Source organism: Emydura macquarii, unplaced genomic scaffold (assembly GCF_026122565.2).
Source record: "Emydura macquarii macquarii isolate MOO-44397 ecotype Brisbane River unplaced genomic scaffold, CSIRO-AGI_Emac_v2 contig_3080, whole genome shotgun sequence".
Taxonomy (NCBI): Eukaryota; Metazoa; Chordata; order Testudines; family Chelidae; genus Emydura; species Emydura macquarii.
Genome location: NW_027133217.1, coordinates 2,916,303 through 2,939,689, shown reverse-complemented (window position 1 = coordinate 2,939,689; position 23,387 = coordinate 2,916,303). Strand labels below are relative to the sequence as shown.

At 38.5% G+C, this 23,387-nt stretch overlaps 1 protein-coding gene across 8 annotated transcripts in view; it reads right to left on the bottom strand.

The window, feature by feature from the left end:
* NKTR (natural killer cell triggering receptor) overlaps positions 1-23,387 on the bottom strand; it is a 66,686-nt gene that overhangs the window by 16,182 nt on the left and 27,117 nt on the right. For 4 of the 8 annotated variants that reach the window (XM_067530465.1, XM_067530467.1, XM_067530466.1 and 1 more), the window contains 6 exons: positions 17,197-17,226; positions 11,838-11,983; positions 9,408-9,630; positions 8,559-8,714; positions 6,976-7,063; positions 1,997-2,142 (listed from right to left, as the gene is read on the bottom strand). In XM_067530465.1, the coding sequence (XP_067386566.1) occupies positions 1,997-2,142; positions 6,976-7,063; positions 8,559-8,714; positions 9,408-9,630; positions 11,838-11,983; positions 17,197-17,226 (789 nt within the window). Of the gene's footprint in view, positions 1-1,996; positions 2,143-6,975; positions 7,064-8,558; positions 8,715-9,407; positions 9,631-11,837; positions 11,984-17,196; positions 17,227-19,912; positions 19,932-23,387 lie in introns of those variants that run through there. The other 4 variants (XM_067530472.1, XM_067530469.1, XM_067530468.1 and 1 more) reach the window with 4 other exon arrangements.

Genomic DNA, 23,387 nt, shown 5'->3' with positions numbered 1-23,387 from the left:
AGGAGAAGGAGCAGAACACTTGCAGACGAGAACCCTGCAGGTACAAAGACTGGGGGAGGGAAAAACCTACCCGAAGACAGCAAAGGATCTTTCCCAGGACTGGTGGTCTGAGGAAGAGACCCTGCCAGAAGGGAAAGATTGAACTGGATATTTGGTTTGGCACAACAACGCCCAGTGGGGCTGTCAGGGGTCAAGAGCCTTCCCTGGCAAGAAGGCCAGGAAGAACCCCTATCCGAACAGGGTGCGGCCATTAAGTCAAGAGACACAGAAGAGTAACCCAGGGAAGCTAGCAGCTTTCAAGAAGCCACAATACGAGGCTGCTACTTCTAGGGTCCCTGAATTGGGGCCCAGAGTTGAGAGTGGGACCGGGCCCCCCCAATACCTACCAGCCATTCACTGGAAGGGCAAGAGCCCCAGCTAAGAGGCAAGGGCCTATGAGAATCAGAGATAGGACTGGGAGCCAGCAGGGAGCAGCCATTTAGAGAGGCTGTATTACCCTCCCCCACCACTAGAGGGTGGAAGAACACTAAAGGGTGAAGCAGTTCCTGATCTACCACTAGAAGGAAGCACTGGACCCTCGGTGGACCCTCAATATATATATGGTGCAGATAATACTATTATTGATATATATTTACATGCTAGCCAGTTTATATTAGTCAACAAGGATGAAGAACCTGTCATGGGTGAAGACACTGGTCTGGACAGCACCAAAGGAGCTGGAGTTGATGGTGCTGCCTCAGATGGAACTGTTGAGCACTTAGGTTTGTGAAGCCTCAAACAAGTACCAGAGCACTTACCAGGAGATTTTCTGGGGAAAGTCCAAAACTTGTTAGCACTGGAATGCGCCTAAGTCACTTTGATGAGACTGACAGGGAAGACAAAGTGTGACGTTTGTCACCATTTTAAAACAGGAGGAGCTGGATGGAAACTTCTGATTGAGTTTGAGTCCCCTGCCTCATGATCAGGGCTCAACTATGATGCAAGATGCATCGCCTCTTTCACAAGGTGGACCTTAAGTCAGAAGTCCTAGGTTTTTTTGGTCCTGGTGGGGAAGGAAGTACAAATAGAGCATTTGTCCCTCACCTGACCCTCACCCAGACAAAATCAAGCAGCTCTTGTGCCTATCTGTGACTGGGATAACAGTCCTGAAGGTGGCACTCTGCTAAAAACCTAGGGATTTTCCCCATACTAAAATCCACCAGGATAACTACTAAAACTATAACTAACCAGCTAGTTAGATTGCTCTTTACTATATACACTAAACTTTTAGAGATGCTGGCTAACTGAAGCAACTGCTACATGGAGCTCCAATGCTCACTGTGGGCACTGAGAAGGGAGTAGGAAGCCTGGCCCCTTTTATGCTTTTGCCTGAGAGAACAAGGAGAGCAGAGGCACATGCAATGCATAGTGGTACTGCTGGCAAAAGTCTCTGATTTGAGTACACTTGGCACACTAACACCTGCACTGGAATGTGTGTGTGTAAATCACTGGAAGGAGAACTGTGAATTCATAAGTTATGTTGAAATCCAAGCTTAATCATTTTCTCATACTTCTTTGTTCTTTTCTACCAAACATTCTTACAATATATAAACAGGCAGAAGGCGTTCCATAGCAAATGGGATGTTTTGTTTATGACTAATATGTTACTACTACTCAATAATCATCAAATACATAAACGTAGAAATCTGAACAAAAACTATACGTATGCTTTGATGGGATAACAAGGTTCATACCACAGTTATCAAATCATCAGAACTTCTTGATAAGAGCTGCTTGTGTTGAAACAATTTATAGCTGTATAAGGACAATTTACAAGATTTGATATATTTCATTTTCACTGTGCTCCCAGGAGAGACCAGTGGTGTAGTAACAATATGGAAAAGTTATGGAACAAGTCTTTTCTATTTTTATTACTCTGAACTTGAAGAAAACATCTTCTCATTTTACAAGACAAGTAACTTATGTAACAATTTTACATTTGTAGTAAAGATCTTACTTATCTCCTTTACTCCACTTCTCTCCACTGGGTGGTCTGTATGTTCTTAACCTCTGCATCTCCTCTTTCCAATGAGGAGGGGTTTCACTGCTCTCATCATCATCAGATTCAGAACAGGATCGTGATCGAGGTGGTGTGTGGTATCGCTGGAAGAGTACAAAAACAGGATTAAACAAAGGGCAAAATGCACACCAAGCACCCTATATAAGAGAACAGAGGCAAAAGTATTATTCTGCAGGTCTCAACAACACAAGCAAAGTCAGAAGCCTCATCCATAAATTCATAGATTTTATGCCCACAAGGGACCATAGTGAGTCTTGTGAATAACATAGGCCAAACAACCTTACCCAGTATCAAGCCCATAAAGAACTCTTACCCTACAGTAACTGTGGTTCTTCAAGGTATGTTGTTCACATAGGTTCCACTCTTGGTGCGCATGTGTCCAAAGTGCATGATATCTGATCGCTTGGTCAGCAGTACCCACTTGAGGGCCCCCACTTGAGGACATAATGGTTTAAATGAGCCCAACTGTCCCTCAGTTCTTTTGCCAAAACAGAATCCCAGAGCAGCAGGATTCCATAAGAGCAGAAAAAGAGGGCAGGCTGTGGAATCCATGTGGACGACACATTGCAAAGAACCACGGTTGCTGCAGGATAACATGTAGATTCAGTTGTATATTTGCTTGGAGGAGGGTAATAGAAGTCCTATTTAAATCTGACTGCAGTACACCTCTTCCAAAACGAACATCCAATGTGGAAGCCTCTACTAAGGAATAGTATCATGTAAATATGCAGACTGAGCTCCATGTAGCTGTCCTACAAAATTACAGATACAGGGACATTCATCAGACAGCAACAGCCTGAGCTCTAACAGAATGATTTCTAATATGGCTAAGTAGATCGAACCTGGGTAACTCATAACATGTCCTTATACAGTTGGAGATCTACCTACATCTGAGAGTATATACAGGTTGCTCCTTAACTCTATCAGCAAAGGTTACAAATAGTTTGGGTGGTGCTCCTAAATGATTTTGTCTTGTCAATGTAAAGAGACAGCGCCCTTTCTATGTGAAGTTTAGCTTCTCCCAGGGTTGAGTGAGGATGGGAAAGAAAACTGGGAGGTGAATGGACTGGTTTATTTAGAATTCTGATAGTACCTGGAGCAGAGCTCTAAAAACTACCATGTCCTTATGAAATACTTTATGAAGACCTGAATCTCCCCAACCCTTCAAACTGATGTAATGGCTACTAAAAAGGCAGTCTCCAGTGATAGGTGGCATAGAGAACAAATTGCTAAGGGCTCAAAAGGAGAACCCATCAGCTCTGCTAATACTAAGGTCCCTTGCAGCAGGGTGCTCCAGAGCTGGGAGAAAAACATGAATGAGGCCCTTAAAGAATCTTGTCCTTACAGAGTGGGGAAGAAACAGTATGGCCCTGGATAGGAGGGTGATGCTGATAAATAGACACTTATGGAACTGAGGAAAGCCCAGATTGTTTCAGGGCTAGCAAACAGTCCAACCATTGCTGAAATTATTCACATCAATGGAAGAAGCTGGTGCAGAAATGACCCTATACAAAACCTCTTCCATTAGCTTTATAAGTCTGTCTGGTTGAAGGTTTCTGGCTTTGGTGCAAAGTATTCCGAACCTCAGCTGAACAGCTTCTTTTGATGTGTGTCATGCAGCCAGGATCCAGGTTGTCAGATGTAATGAAGCTAGGTTCAAGTGACTGTTGCTCCAGAAGACAACATCAGCCAGCTGGGTGATAGGGGACTGCACTGAAAGGTTCATCAGATCCAAATACCAGAACTGCCTGGCCCATGCTGGGGCTATCATAACCAGATTCTTGCCTCAGTTTCCTCAGAATCATGATGATCAGTGGAAAGGCATAAATCAGTTTCAGTGTACAGGGGGTGGGGAATGCATCTATTAGGGAACCTGGGCTTGAACCCCTTCTGGAGCAAAATGTCTGACATTTCTTGTTCTGGCCTGGGACAAACAGCTCTATCTCTAGGAATGTGAAAGATGTTTTGCAGGATGAAGTCTGAAAGAACACTCTGGTTGCCTGAGAATGCCTTCTGTCTTGATCTGCCAAGGTGTTCTGAAGGCTGAGAAGGTGGAGAGCCACCGGTGTGATCTGAATCAGAATGCACCAACTCCAGAGACAAATGGTCTCCTGACAGAGCACAGACACAATCTTTCTCCCTCTGGTCTCTTGACATAATGCATAATTATGGTGTTGTCTGTCAGCACATATACTGGGAATCCCCATAAAAGAGACAGGAATGTTCTGCATGTGAGATGGATGACTTTCAGCTCTAAGATATTTAAATAGAAGCAAGCTTTCTGAGAGGACAATAGGTCCTGAATTATAAATGACCTAGAGGAGCTGCCCATCTCTGAATGATGGAGTCAGCCATCAGGGTTGTGGGAGACAGAAGCGTAGACAGGATACTCTGTTGCACACCTGAAGAGAATCTCTTTCCACCAGCTTAATGAACAGAAGACTTCTTGTGGAACTGTAATAATTATGTCCATGCAATGTCTTTTGGGTAGACAATTATTTCAATCACATGTGCATAGAGCATATGTGAAGTCTGGCAACTGCTTCACATGGGTACATGAGACTGCATGTTTCAGAAGCCTGAGGCATGTTTCCACTGATATTCTCGGATGACCCAGAAATTGGTTGATGACACCTACTAGTGTTTGGAATCTTTTTTGTGGAAAGTACACTATCACTTATCTGGAGTCCAGTATGATTAACTCTATGCTCTGAGTCCAAGTCAGTGTGGATTTTTGTCTCTTGACCATGAGGCTAGTGAGGCAAAGAGCTATGAATTACTTGAACTGATGACCAGTTGGAGTGATCTGCCTCAAATTAGCCTTGGAGTTGGATTCCTTGTCTTCTTAGATGAGCTCCTATAACTGCCAAGCACTTAGAGAACACCCATAGTGCAAAAAGACCAAAACAGAAGGACCCTGTAGTAATGTGATGTTCTATAGGAAATACCTCAGATTTCTGGTAGGGCTTGCTGGCTATATGTAAATAGACATCTTGTAGGCCAAGAGCTGCAAACCAGTCCTGAGGACTTAACCAAGAAATCATGGACATTAGAATCACCATCCTGAACTTGAAATGGTGGATATACATGTTGAGATATCAAAGATCCAGGAGGGGCCACCAATCTCCTTTATTATTTAGGATAAGAAAGGAATGGAAATCAAAACCCCAGCTCTGAACTCCAAGGGAACCTCCTTCAATGGTCTGAGTTGTAGAAGAGAGTCTACTTCTTGTTTTAATAATCTCTCAAGAGAAGTGTCCCTGAAGAGAGATGTGGAAGTGGGGGAGGAGAAGGAAATGGATTACAACTGAATCCTAGAAAGTAAAAAATCCTTTAGTGGTTCCATTAGGCTCTCAACATTGGCACCAAACTTGATGTCCGGTGGAAGCCCTAGACTGTGGGGCAACAGAAGAGGAGGCAGAGGGTCATCTACGATGGCAAGTCTCTTCATCAGAGATGGAGCTCTTCTGTGATTAATGGTAATATTGCACAGAGGAATGCTGTCTGAAGGATGGCTGCAGCTGTGACTGCTTCCTTCTTGGAACTTGGTCATAAAGACTCAAAAAATACTGAGTCATCTTTGAATCTTTCAAGCAGAGGGCCTTGTCAATTCCAAGGTTAAAAAGCTTGTTGCCCTCAAACGGGAGGATCCCCAAGGACTGAAGCCATGACGATATCCTCATAGCTAGGGACCTGGCCAGGCTCCATGGAGGCAGGGAAGCGCCACTCTGGCCCCACCCCCCAGCTGTAGTTCCCAGCTCGGCCCCCCGACCCTGCTTCTAGATGACTCAGGCCCCCCCCCTGACCTGGCTGCGGCCTCAGTCCCCGCCCCCCTTCCCAGCTCTGGCCCCACCCTGCTCACAGCCCCAGCTGGAGGGGGGGGAGAGGGGCATGACCAAAAAAAAGTTAGGTGATCACTGTTGTAGATTGTGATCAAGAGACCTCAAACTTTTTGGATAAAAATATTTTGAGCTTCTCTCTTTCATCAGAAAACATTTTTTTTCTAGACCGCAAACCATTTCTGCAATTCTCTGAATCCTTTCCAATTTTTCAACTTCCATAACTAAATTATAGATGAATGTGACTATGAGATATTGACCCTAAACAACATTACACTTCACCTCTGGCTCATGTTACTTATTGCATCATGCACCTAAGATGAGACCTATGTTGACCAACTGACTTACAACTACATCTCTTATCTGGACTATCCAAACCCATCAAAATAGAGACTGAAGGGCTAACACATCCAAAGATCCCTCCACTGGACCACTGAATCCCCAGATCCCAACAATGTCACTCTATTTTCTCAATCACATATATGCAGTAATCAGAAAGGAACAGTAACTACAACTTGAGACATGAGCAATAGCCCTCAGAACAAAATGCAAAAGATATTGTACAACTTCCTCATCTCTGTGCCTTACAATCCTGGGGTTTGATGAAGGCTATTGTAGGGCACTCTGGCAAATGGAGAAGGATAGCAACTATTGTAATTGTGTCTGGCTGCTCCTGTAGTCTATTGTCAAGACGCCATAAATTTGGTCCAGTGGTGATTATGGGATGAATCTAGCTGGCATTATTTCACCCTCTAAATACGTATTTCATCCTTAAGTGATTTTGATATCCACTCACGACTAAGGGGTAAATATCCTGCTTTTCCCATCAATCTTATAGGTAAGCCTGTTTTTAGTGTGAGGGTTGGAAAAATGTGATGGTTTTACAAATACACTGTTTTAGTTTTGCTGCAACATTTCAACACACCAACCAAGTAAGCTATGATCCTTCAACCTCAGTTACAGTAAAATCTCATACAAACCATATGAATCTTAAAACTCTGGGGAGTGTGTGTGTGTGTTGGGGGATACGGGGTAGAAGAGGAGGAGGAGAGAGGGAGGAGAGAAATATGCACATACTATTGTGCCTCTTCCTTTAATTTTTCTTCCAGATTTAGAGACTGAGGGCTTCTGGTCAGTCAAAACTGGTGCAGCATCAAGAAGTTTTCTAAAATAAGAAAAAAAAATGGGTTTAATGTAACACATTAATAAAAATATGAATTTGTTCCTAATGTATCATTGCTAAGCTAATAATGTAAAAAATATTTACCAAAAGGTCTGACAAAACAAATAGAGAAAGACACAGTCAATGTACTGAGAAAGTGATACTATTTTGAGGAGAAAAAGAAAAAAATAAGTGAGCAATGGATATCTTCCCTATGAAAGTTGGGTTACTATCATAGTCTAATCTTGTTAGTAATTTTCACCCACCTATCTACAGTAATTAATGCTGACTTAATGAACTTGCAAAATGCTCCATTAGAACAGTTCACCTTTCTTCTAGGACGCTGTCATTTTTATCACTTGTCTGCTAACCACATGTATCCTGAATAATGCCAAGATCCCTGCATCTGCCAATATATTACTTTAAGGGCTTGTCTACACAAACATTTAGTTCACAGCAAACTGGGGTGTAAATCTACCCCACATTAGGCTTGTCACGCATTATGGGTCCATGTAGACCCTAACAATGTGCACTAGAGAACTGTAAGTGCACATCAGCAGGATTCATATTAACCCTTGATGTGCAGTAAGCTAGCATGGGGTAGATTTACACCCCAGGTTGCCAGAAATTAAATATTTGTGTACATCACTAGATTACCAGCTATGGATAATCTACCAATTCTAGTGATTTTTTTAACAATAGGCAATTCAAATTCCTGTAAAGATACTTTAGTATGGTCAACAGAAATAAGTAGTTGTCAAAGCCTGAAGAAATTATTTATTATTTCAAGCAATGCTTTATCTGATACTGTCAAATTTATTACATTCATGAATATTGTATGAATGTAAATAGGTTTTGAAGATGATTGACCAGTAAGCCACTCAGCCCACTACACTGAGAGACTGCTATAGGAAAGAGCATTAGAACTTTGTATAAAACAAACATTTCTATTATATTTAATTTGAAACTATTTTACAAACCCATGATTCTTTGGTTTCTCTCAAAAGAGGGCTTTTTTTGAAAGTAGAGAGAAGCATATTAAGATCAGGGTCTTGACCAAATTCCAACTGATCAAAAGACTGAAACCAAATTCCTCTTACAGTTTAAATTGGAAAGGTAATACTTCATTTTCCCTCCTAAACTACTTTGTAATATTGCTATGCACTGCTAAATAATGACTGCATTTTATCCTGAGGTTTCATACTGAAGCAATGGATGAAGTTATCTATTCGTATTATTTGTATTTCAGTTTAGGTTGGTAACACATTTGGGATCCTTCATGATGAATGGCACAGTGTAAAGTTATTACATTAGATTTGATCTGAAGAGATTAGACACACAGGTTGAAGTAGAAATTCCTGTGGAGAATGTTACAAGCAGCTAAGTTACTTAACATTAAGAACCCTACTGGGTGTCCCTCCGAGAGTCAGTACAGAAAATCCTTTATTAATAGAAAGAACAACTGCACTATAATAAAAAAGGTGAAATCTTTGCTTACGGCTCAGGCTCTACAGTGACAACAGGCACATCTCTTCTCAGCAAAAATCTGTTTTCAGGCACTGGGGGAATTTCTTCAGGTCGAACCACAGGTTTGTCCCTTTTTGTGCTCAAGTCAACTGACCTCTCATTTGTATCACTCTTGTCAGAATGGTTGCTAGAGGGAAAAAACAATTTACAAAGCAAAAGTATTATCTAAACCTAGGCTGAAAGAGGTACAACTTATCAAAACTGATTTAAAAAAAATATGCCTAAGTGACTTACCCAACATTACGGTGATTGGGGTAAGACTTGTACCATATTGTTAACTCATTTAATTTTATGCCAACATCTAGAAGTCAAGCTATCACAGAACTAGAGAAACAAGGCCCTTTTCACATTTAACACCCCAAATTATATTTCCTTCTTAGATTATCAATTACCTGTTGACACTGTAATAAGTTATCTTTATATTCTAAAATATAGAAACATCATAATTGAAAATAAATATCACGTTTTAATACCAGCATCAGTACAGTAAATTTCCCTTTTTTTAAATTATCCCAAATAATTAAATTAAATCTTATCTCCAAGCATCTTTCTCCTTCCAAATGTATGTAAATATATTATGTCCCAAACGGCTTTGTGTGCGCAGAGATGCAGTTTATTACTTAAGTTATTAATGGCTTCTCTATATATTGTTTATTTAGTAAAAACCTTTCATTAAATCTACAGTAAACTTGTCTTTAATTTTAAAGGATGAACAAAATCAAACTTCCAGAATGGAATACACCTTCATAAAGTTTTCCTATTTGACTAACATGGTAATTTCACACATGATTTCTTTGGAATTCTTAACAGGATTAGTCACCCTTTTTGGTTTGGTTTCTGTTTGCACCTTGGCTCCTCTTTCTTCCTCTCTTCCCTTCTTCGCTTTCTTGATTGTTTAGTTTTAGTTCTTCTCTTGCGCTTTCTTCTTCTACTTTTATCATTTTCAACTTCACTTTCAGATGAGGATTCTGAAGAAGTTGATGAGCTAGAGGACGAATCTGAAGCTTCTGAGTGAGCAGACACTTTTCTCTTTTTCTCTAAAACTTAAAACAAGATTATTATAGAAACCTTATTCTCCAAAAGAGCACCGAGTATAAACTATAAACAAACATGATCAACTCCCTTATCTCCCATTTCATCACTTTTTAAAAGACACAGAACACTTAAATGTGCAATTACATAATGTACATGTTCAGACTATACATATTAAGTGACTAAAATATCAATGAACTGATTAACCTGAAGTATAATTTTTTAACTAAGGTAACTATGGGTGTGGTAAAATTCTTCAATTTCTACCAAGTAAACAACATGGCTTTCCAATTTACATCTCTGTAACCTAAAAACAGATTGTACCATTTTATAACTAACATTTCAATTATACATAACAGGAGAATTTTTTTTACATTTTAATAAACAAATCATAGTACATGAACAGGACGAAAGACTTGCCATATATAAAAATAAGTGTTTTATAAAGAAATTTTGGTAAGTAAAGGTGTGGATATTTGTTCATATAAAGAGAACTGTTAGACAAATTAAACCCTGTTCTTGTAGTTACTTTAAAATATGTTTTAGCTTGCAATATTGTGACTTCATATCTTTGGTTCTTGCTAGAACAAACAAAGATAAACAAGGATCATACACTGTCACCTGATTTTCTTTTGATTAATTCAGTGGTTCTTAACCTATTTACCATTGTGGGCTTGTGGGCCACATCCACACAACGCATATACCTGTATGGCTCTGAGGATGTCACATGAGTTGCAGCTGTATGCTGACTGGGCCGCAAGTGACTTGCAGGCTGAGAACCACTGGACTAAAACATCTTAGATGAGCAACAGACAAGTTGCATATGAAAATGAATATCAAGACTCTCAGACTCAATCCCAACGTCCATCTCTTCTCTTAGAAACCTCCCCAGTCTGCTCTATCATTCATTTTCATACGTGTATAGGATTTGTCCACCACCCTCTTGGACCACACTTAATCAACTAGGAAGAAACCTTTACAAAAGAGAATGGCACTTTAGTATACCACTCTCTCCGCACACCTCCTTTCCTACTGCAGCAATGCTGTAAACTGTCCCTCAGGCAACAAGACCAAGGTCTCTTTGTACTACACCCTTTGAAAATGAAATTTAAAGAGAAAGTGTTTCTTCCTTTATCTCACTTCCCACAACGACTTGGTGTTCACTTCCCCAACTAAGCCAGGAAGACTCAACAAATCCCTGCTAATTTTCACAAGATGACAGAAAGAAGCTGCTGAACCAGTAGTCAGATAAGAAAGACTTCCCCTCCAATTCAAAGAACCCTCCATCTCTTTTCCTGGGGTCAGTAGCAGGTGCAATATTTTTTGATACATCATCATTTTTTCAAAATAATGGAATCTTATGTTTCACGCAACAAAATTTAAAGGGTTCAGTTTAAATACACACAATCAGTTTTGTCCTTTTTCAATTTGGCAAGCTTACTATTGTTATTTATTGCTGGTAATTCAGAAACCTATGCTGACTGCCTTTAGTTTACTTAGCATGTAAAAACAATTTAATTGATGTCAGCAGGAATGTACTATGCACATGTGCTTTGCAGAGCATTGAGGAAAGCCTGCATATTATATTTTGGTATACTCTTAATAAAATGGCAATTAGTTTTGGTTAAGTTCAATGAAGTTGTGGAGAATTGGTTGTGGGAGAGGAAGAGGATGGATGGATGGGAAAATATTTAGAACCCTATCTTTTAACAATTTTGTAAAAGGTCAAATCTTGGCCTATACAAACTTACAGTGATGCTTTGGATACAATTTTTACAAATGATGGAATACCTAGTAATGTTTGGTTCTCATACATTTTCCTCCGATGATTTAAGGGGAAAAATTCTGTTCACATAAATCTAGTCATGAAATTAATATTAACAGTTGTTCAGGTATCCTGAAAGATCTATAGTTTGTGCAGTATCCAAGGTCTATATTTAGATCTCCATCTCTCAAACACTGGAAAATAAATTAGTGTTCAAATTCAGTATGGCAGTCACCAAAAACAAATGAAAGCAATCTTGACAGGAAATAGGCATGCCTTTTTTCAAGTGAAACAAGTTTCAGTTTAGAAAAAAGTATCCAATTCTCAGACATTCTTAAATCCAAATTAAAATGCCAGAGATCCATAAATTTCTAAAAATAAGTACTAATTTTGTATTCTTTCAACACAATGACAACTTTCAACTTGTTTCAAAGCAACAACATGTTGACTTACCTTTTTTTGCTGATTTTGTAACAAGCACCCCACAGTCAATAACTCGCACATCTGCATATGGCCTACTTGCAGTATCAGTTTTCAGATTTTCTATTTGTTCTATTACTTCAAAACCAGAAATAACCAGTCCAAAGACAACATGTACTCTACAGAAATACAAGATTCAGAAAGTACAATTGTTTAAGTATAGCTAGGATTCTCCTTCATTGACTTCTTCATAGACAAAGTCATATTCTTACATGGAAGAATTCAGTTCCATCTATACCACTAGGTTATTTATGTCCAAAATTTAGGATTAGTAAAAATATTTCTTTAAAAAAAATATCCGCAACATAAGTAATCAAAAGTGTCAGGATTTCATGCACCATGTTATGCATAGCTTCTTCTGGAAGTCAACAGCAGCTTTGGCACATAAATTCACCTTTGCATGTGTACTTACTTTCTTAAGGCAGAATTTGGTTCCTAATCACCATCAGGGGCAATGCCAGCTTTTTCCTGGTGGGAAGGCTGAGGTGGGCTAGACAGAAAATTGGGGGAATTGTGCCCTCATTCGCCATGAGGCCCCATCCGTCTCTGTGGGTCTGTCCCCTGCTCCTCCTCAATTCAGTGCCGGCCCTGCCACTTGCCTCCAAGGCCCTGCCTCCAGGCAAGATCAGAGCTGGAGCTGTTGTGCTGCCTGGTGCCATGGCACTCCCCCACCTCCTGCTGCTGTTTGGGGTGCTAGGGCTATGGCTGCTCCTGAGCTCCCCACCACCTTTCAACTGCTCGCAGTCCATAAGATCTGCCCAGATTCGGGGGAACCTGGCTCCGAGGCCGGTGAAATGTCAAAAATTGCTACCAGACATAATTTGCTGTTTGGCTCGTACTGAGCATTCTACTCACACAAACTGAGCATGCTCAGTAACATCTGCTGATGCCACTCCTTGCTCTGCCTTCACTTGGGATTAAAATCTGCTGCCTGCTGTTCACAGGAGTTAAAAGGATTAAAAGGGGGCAAATTGGAGGGGGGAATAGGCAGTCTATGCAGGGGTGGAAACTGACTGCATGGAGAGGTCAAATGGCTGCAGGCAGGGGAAGGAGAGGGGTCAAGGGGCAAAATCAGGTACAGGGGAATAGGAGCTGGGGTTAAGTCCAGGGTTGAGGAACTGCCAGACGGAGGTAGTGGGCAAATTCCCAGCACAGGGAAGGCAGAGAGGGAAACACAGTTATGCTAATGGGATGAGCCTTCTGCTGTGTTTGCAAAAATATGGTGGAAGGCAAAGGGGCTTTTTTATCTCCCCTCTCATAGAACTATGTTTCAGCACTCACCTCCCAAAGCTGTGTTTTTAAAGACACAGTGCACCCCAATGCCTAGACACAGCAGCTCTTCTCTATCTGACAATCTACTGAGGTGCTAAAGGAGACTTGATTCAGTGAAATATTTTGCATACACCACCCAAAATCTGTGTGTCATACACTGAGTTTTTAAGAGAGTCTCTCATCAGTTTATATGTCTGTATAAAGTCTCCTAGCAGTTCACAAATTTGTCTTTGCTGCTGCGATTCCCTGAATTGCACTCCCTTTCTTGTAGTCCATTTTAAGTACAGTTTTACTCCTTTGTTTACTTTTTAAAATGTTATTTTTCTTACTCTTAATACTCTTAGTACTTCATTTACCTTTGTTAACATTGTGCAGATGGATGTCATTGTGCTGTTTAATTTATATTTTAAGAGCAAATACTCATTGAAAATATTTATAAGTAAATAATTGCTAATAGTTTTAGCAATGACATCTGTATTTCTAGTATAGCACTTCCTATGTTTTTACTGTGATATTTAATTTGGAATTTTTAATTCTAAATTTTTCTTCTTATTTTTATAGCACACGTTTATTCAGTTGGAACATGTGACTTCCAGTCTGACTGATTTTCTGGCCTGGTGTCAAAACTTCATTTTCATTTGATCCACCTATGGGGATTGACTTTTGCAACTGTTATTTTGCCAGCTTAGTGCTTTTTCCCATGTCACTGCTTCCATGTAGAACTTGATTCTCTAATATTCACTAAGGGCAGTATACTATCTCATATTAAATCCTTTCCAAAGGCAAAAATCTACTGAAATATTTGCTGAACATAAGAATGGCCATTCTAGGTCAGACCAAAGGTCCATCTAGCCTGATATCCTGTCTTCCAACAATGTCCAATGCCAGATGCTTTAGGGGAATGAATAGAAAAGGCAATCACCAAGTGATCCATCCCTGTCATCCACTCCCAGCTTCTGGCAGTCAGAGGCTTTAGGGACACCCAGAGCATGGGGTTGCATCCCTGCGCATCTTGGTTAATAGCCATTGATGGACCTGTCCTGAGGAATTTACCTAATTCTTTTTTTAACCCAGTTTTGGCCTTCACAACATAAAGAACACATCTACAACTCCAAGATAGCTTGATAACCGAAAGCATTAAAAAATCATGAGTTATACATGCTCAAGTCATGAAATTTTAAAAAAGAAATAAATGATATTTGGTTCTTTTTATGTGCCTGTTCATTCCTGAGTCTTCAGGGTGCAGTAGGCCCAGATCCGCAAAAGTAGGAACCTAAAAATGTCAGTGAATCTTGGCCTAGCCTCCTACTTTTGCTGTTACCTCTCCCAAACAATTCATATACCTAAGGTTTGTAGTGTAGAGATTGCCTTTTGTTAACTCAAGTTATGTCAGCATAGAGTCTCCGCAGTTAATATGTTACCTTGTGCATGTGCCTACTTGGCTCTTTGTGTCAGCGGTAAGCGTACTCACCAGGAACACTTGTATAAATTCAGAGTGTGGTGCACCTACTGTGTAACTCGTGATGGTCCACTTCACTGCATTTTGGCAACACATGCTGGGGCCCAAACAGGTTGCACAGGGCTGACTGGGAGCATAGGATGAACCTCCCATAATGCTGTGTTCAACATCCCATAATTTTATATGTAGGCCACATGTAAAATTACATGTAATTTTCAATCCTTTTTTTCTTAATCCCACAACCCCCCGTGCCCTTCTCAGAGTCTGCCATCTCTGACAGAAGCATGGAGCCTGTACAGCTCTGCACTACTGTCATGAGCGTTGCAAGCCCAGGGTGCACGATCCTACAATAGTTGCAGAGATGCAAGAATAGAAGAGATGACAATTCCATACGGAACAGACTGCTATGGAACATAGCGACAACCAATTCAAGTTTGTTGGTGGCATTCACATAGCAGCTGCGGATGGTGGGCGCCATTTCAGATTGGGGGGAAGGGGGACGGCGCAACTTTAACAGTGATTCCAGAGGCTACTTAGGCACCTGAGAACTCTAGGTTTTGTTTTTTTTTTCCAGAGAATTTAAAAATTAGCTGACAGGAGCACTATTTCTAATTCCTATATAAAGAAAAAAAGAAAAATACAAACTCCAATTAAAGAAGCATTTTAAGCATATATGTAAATTTAGAACAATCAGAAGGTAATACAGCAAGATATTTCCAATCCCAAGACTTGAGATATTAGTTTTGGAGCCTTAACACAGATATCAGAAACACAAGTTTAATACTTGGTACACTATCTTTAGTAGAGATAAATAAAAATAAATAAAACCTGCTTACTTTCTCTAGCAGACACACTGTGTTACTGCCACTATCTACTCTATTTTAATCAACTGTTTTTCACTCCACTAAAAAAGTATTTACTTAATTTTAACATGGTTAAGTTAAGTGGTTAAGTTTTTTCTCTTTTATTTAGAAAAATAAATTCTTGTTCTTATTACTTTGGCATCTATGTTTACCGATCACAATCACATACGTGACTCTCTAACATTTCACTCTATCGTTACTATTGGTATCAGACTTGGAGCCACAACTATTTTCATATAAATTTTAAGTTATTTTTACAGATATAATTAAAAATACAATTTGAAAATAAGTGACCATCTGCACAGTGTCTAAAATTACGTATTTAGCTAATTTTTTTTTTTAACTGGCACTGCTTAGGTGAGTACAAGCTAAATTTACAGTCTAGAAAGACACTGTTATTTAACTGTACCACTTTAATGAATGACAAAGCACAATATGGTAATAAAAGTAATAATGATAATTACTCCAGTGTGTGTATGTGTGCGCGCGTTGGGGGGAATGGGTCAGCGTGCTCTCTTTACGCCAAGCACTCAGGAGCACGCTTGTTCAGTACAGCAGCAGCCGCAGCTCCCACTTCTAAGCCAGAGGCACCAGCACATACAGTTTCCCTGTCCTCCCACCCCAGCTCAGCAAAGACCAACCCATGCACAGCCACTTCTAGATTTGGATGAGCTCCCCCAATGCCATGTTAGCTGTGGATCAGTTTCCCAAAGAAAGGAGACCAGCGGGAGCTGGGTGGCCAGAGTGGTGGCTGCTGGCTAGGCGACCAGCTCTGAGAGGGGTAGCTACGGGGTGGAAGGGAGGCGCGCTAAGGCAAATTTTGGGGTGGGTACAGTCCCTCCAAGCCCACATCCAGCACCGCCTTCATCACTACCTGCTTGGATTAGGGATCATATCTGTGTTTGGCAGTATAGTGCTCTCTCTATCTATAGCATTTCGGAAGTCTTGCTAACGACATCTCATCATCTCTCTCTTGTCGGTCCCCATCTCTCCTTCCCACTCTTCCAAGTTTTCTTCTTGGGTAGATGCGGATTGAGCCTATTTTACAAAAGGGTTTGATAACTCAGGAAGATAGGGAAGGCATGGCCTGCTGAAAGAGGAGTACAACGACAACAACCCACCAACCAGCTCTGTATGGGCGGCCCTTGCCACTGACAAGCCCAGCAGGAATGGGTCATGGAGGCCCCATGTGGAGTGTTCATAGGGCTCTACATTGCCTTTATTGAGAGATATACTCAGTTTTAGATATTTGGTATCTCAAGGCATTGAAAAACTTATTTCTCACTGCATATCAATAAGGTAGGTAATCATCACCACCATTTTACAGACAGGAAACCGGAACAGAAGTTAAAGGGCTTCCCCAAAGACATATGGTAAATCAGCTGCTTAGCTAGGATTATTCTTTACTCTTGATCCATTAGAACACAATGACTTCTAAATTCTTCTTCCCATTTGTTAGTCCCATAATTAATATTTGCAGTAACTCTAAAGTATTTTGGGATACTATTTATGTGGAAGATAAAAATAAAGAATTTGATTATATTTATGACTAGGTAGGTTATTTTGTAAAGATGGTCAAAAAGGTTGAAAGAATGGCAACCCTCTGCCACATTTATCAACTAACCAATCTATTATTTTTGTTTCTAAGTTTTCTGTCCACCTTTAAATTGAGATGTCAAGTACTTATTCCTGAATCTTTGAATTTTATTACTGTACAAGTTAAAAATAGAAGTCTTACCCATCAAGATGAGGAGCAGGCTTTGTTGTTCTATTTTACATCAACATGGATATGATGGAAAAAATCAGGGATTCAGATGAAGAGGTAAAAAGCAGAATGGCATAGTAAACAAAAAAGTGAAGATAAAAGACAAAAAAAGTGAAAATCCAATTAATAATTTGATAAAAGTCTAAATAAAGATTAAAATCATACTAAGCACAGGGACACTGTTATATTCGTTAATATTAAAATATATATTTCGTTTTATATTTACAAGTCCTATTAAAAACTCATTAAATAAATGTAATATTCATCGATATGCAATAAACAGTTCTTTCATGTATTAATGTCTATATAAATATATACTCCAACGCATCTCATGGTAACATTTTTGATGATAAAAACTATACTATTTGGCAATAAGAAACAGTGGGTAAAGTACTTCTGAAATTACTATAAGAATAGAACTATTACTTTAAAGTCATTCCTATTAAGCAACACAAAAACAAAAAAGAACAGGAAAGTAGAGTTACAATAAATGAAAGCACATTTTTCCTATTTTCTCATTCTCCCTCTACTTTGCTGGCTCCATGAATCAGCTTTCAAAACAATACAGCTATATATACCATCAAGACTACAACGCTGCATCTCACATATTAAGTCTGCAGTCCTCCCTACAGCAGCATTGTGCTCTGCTGGTTAGGGAATCCGCTGTACGGTAACAGATGCTAACATTATCCATGATTAAATGCCTCATAGGTACCCACATTCATTTAGGTTAGAAACAGCTGGGTGTGTAGGAGCCAAGAGAGAAACAGTTACTGCACTACATTCTGTACAACAGAGCTACATCTACTGGCTATTGCTGTCTGACACATTTCTTATTTCGGTTCAAGATCAGAATATTAATTTAAAAAGATGTGACTCAAAATTTTATTACATTTTAATTATTAAATGTATTTATAAATTTTTATTTGAATTTAAATTAAATTGAGATTTAATTTTATCATTAAAGAACGATTCTGATCTTTTAATTCTCTCCTGGTGAAGAAAGGAAATTACTTCCAAGTTCAGAAACACTATCATGACATAATACTTGCATCCAAATTCACTTTGTTCAAAGCAAGTCTGCATTAAAAGTTACAAGAGGGACTGTGCTATCCAGACACAAATTCAACAAGGGACATCATTTAAAAAACAAACAAAAAATCATCATCACATTAATTTCCCTCATTAGAATATAAAAATGACCTATACTTGAGTTTCCTTTCTCAAATTATTCCCTGAACACCAGAAATCATGGTTTTCCCTTTTTATGTCCCTTCCATCAAGTCTTTTTAAATAATTTGGTCCAAAGTAGATGTTCCATTTGAAGTTTCATTAAAGCAGACTTGGTATCAAGTATTCTGTTCTTAACTATAATTGAAAAGTTACTTTGATTCGATCCAATAAAACCCAATGGGATCACAACTACCAAACAAACACTCCTCTCCTCCCTGACACTACATAGTGCAGGAAACCATTCTAGTGTTAACACCAAGGCAATAGCTGCTACAGGAAAGACATTTAGTTTCTTTTATGGTGGTGCATGTCCCTTCTGTTCTTCCATAAAATAAGCCCATCTTACTTTCTCAGTGAACTATAGTACTATGGATAAGCAATTTCTTATGGCCATTGTAGTTTGATAAACAAAAGTTAATTACATTAACAATTTGCATCCAAGTTAATATTTTATTTTAAGAAGGTTTAATTATAAATCTGTTCTAAAAGACGAATTGAAACAAGTGTTTACTGAAACCAGCACTGAAATGTACACCCTTAGTTTTTAGAAGTCAAAAAAATAATATCCAACACAATTAAAACACAATAAATATACTATTGACATTGTGTGACACAAAAGAAGACTTAGATACCGATTTGGCAAAGCACTTAAGCATGGGTTTAGGTGCTTTGTTGAATTGGGGCTTTAGAGTCTTGGATAAAGAAAGAAAAAGACAACCATTGTGGCAGAACCTATCTAGGCGTTTTTCTCCCTTATTTCACTGGCAGTTTGATCCTGCCAAAATGGATAAAGGTTTTCCTCATTTGCATGCTCATGAAATGAAAACAGAGTAAAAGCCAAGGGGCAGATTTTCAAATGCACAAATGGGGATTAGGTGAACAACACACAAACCTTCAATGGAAGCTGGATGCCAAACTGTTCATTGTGTCTTTTAAAATCTCACAAGACTACTTCAAATTATATTTCAGTTAATTTTTTTAATGTCTGCTAATATTTCTATAGGAAGAATACCCTAACCTTTCATCTGTCTCAATTCTTGCAGTATCACTTTTCAAGAGCAAAAAGTCGGCTCTATCTACCCACAATTGTGAATAGAATTCGTTCCCCAAGAAACATTTAATTTGATAGAGAACTGTATTTCTACATAAATTGTCAATAAAATGAAGTTAACAAACTTCAAAAACTGCCATAAAAGACAGTATTATCCAAGTTAATATTTACAGAAAAAAGTTTCCATAGAGTCAGTGAAGATAACGAATAAATTAATTAAAAATATTATTGCCATACAGAAGAGAATCCTTCTGATAAAGCAAGTTTATTTGTATTCTTAAAAGGACTTCAGCACTAACACAGGATTCAATACACATAACAACATGATCAGAAAAAGACAAGAAAGAAAGAGAAAAACAGGAAGAGAAGAAAAAAGGACAGAGCCTTAGAGGAATGAGACATTACCTTTGGAGCGCACGATGTAACACTGTTTCTGTAAATTTTACACAAAAATGGCAAGAAATAAATTGTAATACATTTTCAAACAAAATGGAGTCTATGTTTTATTAAAATACAAATTTAAAATTAATATTTTCAGAGTGTATGCAAAACAAGGATGCTCTTAAAAATAGAGGGCTCTAAATTTTCTTTAGAACAAAAGATATTTGGAAAGCTAGAGCAAGTTTTGTTTTTAAACACTAAAGAAATGCCCTGGCTTGAGCACTGAATTACAAAAGATAAACTGTTATAAATGGAGTCCATTCATACCTTTATTAAATCCTCAATCCAGCAAAACACTTGAAACCAACATAACTTTAAGCTAATGAGTAGTTGATTTCAATGGGACTATTCACGTGCTGAGAGTTACACGGGTGTTTAGGTGTTTTATTTAAGCAAGTCCTAATACTGTACTTTACAAGATGCCTTATTACTATATTTCTTATTTAAATAAGATACTGAAAACTGTTGATTTACCAGTGAAGCACATATCGAATCTCTAAATCTACACTTTCACAAGTTCCTCTCTCATGTTAATAAGTTTCCCTTAAAATGGGAAAACAGACACTATCACCAAAAAGCAAGGGAGAGCTATTATTTTACAAGACGTCTAACAAGGTAATCAAGATTGAAGATGCAAACTGAGGAGGTATTTTTACCATATAATTTTACATTTTTGTTTTGGACATACTTCTAAACTGCAGCATTATTTCAGTAACACAATTAACCTATTTGGAACAAAGAAGATATATGGAACAGCTAAATACAGCTTTGTTAAATTAATCTCTGAATTAATAACTAAACAAAGAGCAGCAATTTTTTTACTCTGCTTTTATACACATAAGCCACGATCCTGCAGTGCTTAAGTATGTGGTCAACTTTACTCATATGAGCAGTGCAAGTCAATGGGATTATTCATGTGTTAAAGTTAAAGTTAAGCACACATGTAAGCATTTTGAAGGATTGTGGTCAAAACACTGAAATATTGAATCCTCTTTAATCTATTTAGATGTTTAATATGTTACTGTAAAATTGTACAAATTAATAAAAAAATTTACTTCAAAGTAGTAATAATGGAAAAATTCTGAATGTTATTCGGGATACTCACATTACAAGACCTTAATTGAAAAGCTTAGAAATTAACTGTTTCCAATTTGTCATTGGTAATATACAGAAGTGGCTTGTAACAGTCAGTCATCATATCACACAACCCTCAAAATCAATTTTTTTCTTTGTCTAGGAGCTCAAAGATGTAAGATTACTCTATTTTTGTTACAAAACATGGCACTGTGCTTTAGAAATGTTACTTTCTGAAATGTAGAAATGCCATCAAGAATTTATCAACACGAAAAAGTATACAATTCCTGTGGAGCATAGCATTAAACTGATACTAAGTAATGTGTACCTATTATTATTAAAACTAGCATCTAGCCTATGAAAACAAAGAAGGTAGAGAAAAAAAAATGTTTTCTAGCTTAACATTTTTTTTTTTTATTTTGGGCCTGATCTTGCAATCAAACACATGGTCTTATCTTACTATTATTAATAGTCCCACTGAAATCAATCAATGAGGTCTGTCTGAATTGTTGAACTGCCCCCTGCAGCTCCGCACTTAAATGTGTGTGAGACAAGTAGTGCCGCCAACAAGTATTTGCAGGATCAGGGCCTTTGTGAATTTTATAGCATTTTGTATACACTCAGTTTCACTCTTTTGTTGGTCAGTTACACTTCATGTCTCATGTATTACTAGTATAATTATTACCACATTATGCCCATGTACCATTCTAGGGTGGCACTCACACACACGTTCTTCCCCAGGTATGCAAAAATATATTTACCAGTAAAACAGCAGCACAGCTAAAACTGAGCAGGCACTGGGAGGCGGGGACAAAGAAGAGTGGGGCTAGCATATCACAGAACCATAGAAGATTAGGGTTGGAAGAGACCTCAGGAGCTAATCTAATCCAACCCCCTGCTTTGCCAATCTCAACTAAATCATCCTAGCCAGGGTTTTATCAAGCCAGGCCTTAAAAACCTCTATCTGGTGCCGATTTCTGACCCACCCAAAAAACACTTCTGAATATCAGTGGGGGAGCAGGCAAATGTTTTTGTTTTTCGAGGTTTAAAAAAAAAAAATCAGGACATACTGTATTTAAAGGGGGTTCTCCCAGAAGCTTGAATTACCTGAAAATAGTTAATATAAAAAATTGAACTTGACAGTGGTCCTTTGAGAAAAATACCAATGGCTAAATTTTAGCTTTACACTATTATTGCTTTATGATTTGTTTTCAATGTGTAACAGCCAAATCTAAAGATCCTGAAGCATATTCCCATGAAATATTAGGCGTACCACCTTGTATATTTATTCAAAATCAAATGGTATAGAAAGTAGACTTCTTGAACACCTACCTAATTAAGCAACAATGTGCTTCAGGTACTACTGGTGAACAGAGTAATTTTTATTAGTATATTTAATGTTTGGTTATTCTGATAAATGTGATCTTGCCTTCAGCTAAATTTTTCTTTTCACCCTAAGTCATTCCCTGCATTTAATAGTCATAATAAAAAGTTAAATGGCAGAAAAAAGTCTAACAATAAAAATCTTCTATGCACCACTTGTGATAGAGTGCACACTTCATTATGCTTCCCTGACCATGTCTTATTCTCTACTAAAGGCTTTTTTGCCCTGTTTGTTCTTCTCTCAAATGGTTCCTCAACTTTTTCCTTTTTTAACCTATTTCTTCAACAGTCTTTTCCATATCCACTTCTCTACTAGGGCTTAGTAAGAAACCAGTTTCTCTGCCCTACTCATTCATACCTATGACATTCCTGTTCAATAAATTACAACTGAAGTGGTCTGAAATTAGTAAAATTTTCTGCTTATCATAAGATCAGAGCATCGGTGCCCAGTATCATCAATTTCAAGTAAATCACAGTATAATGGTCCAATTTAATTTTTTTTCATTGGGCCTTTGATGTAGCATCACACTGGACAGCAGCAACTATGTGTTATCATAGTCTACCAGTCAAAAGAATATTACTGTGGGGGAATTTTGCACCACTGCACAATGCAGAATTTCCTTTTTCCTCCACAGAACTGGCGCTGCAGAGCTCTTGGCCACCACTAGGGTTGCTGGACCCGGCAAAGCACAGCTCCCAAATAGAAGACACTGCCAGGAGAAACAACAAGAGTCCTGTAGCACTTTAAAGAGTAACAAATTTAATTTCTGCAGACATAAGTTTTTGTGGGCTGCAACCCACTTCATCAGATGCAAGAAATGGAAATCAGATAGGGGGTATATAGATATACATCCAAGGGTAAGGAACAACAATGGGGTGGGTAGGTGTTAGCAAAGTCCATTCAGCTAGAGTAGATGAAGCCTATTCACAAACACTGACCAGGAGATGTCAGAGTTGGAGGGTTCCTTCTAGGCAGCTGCAG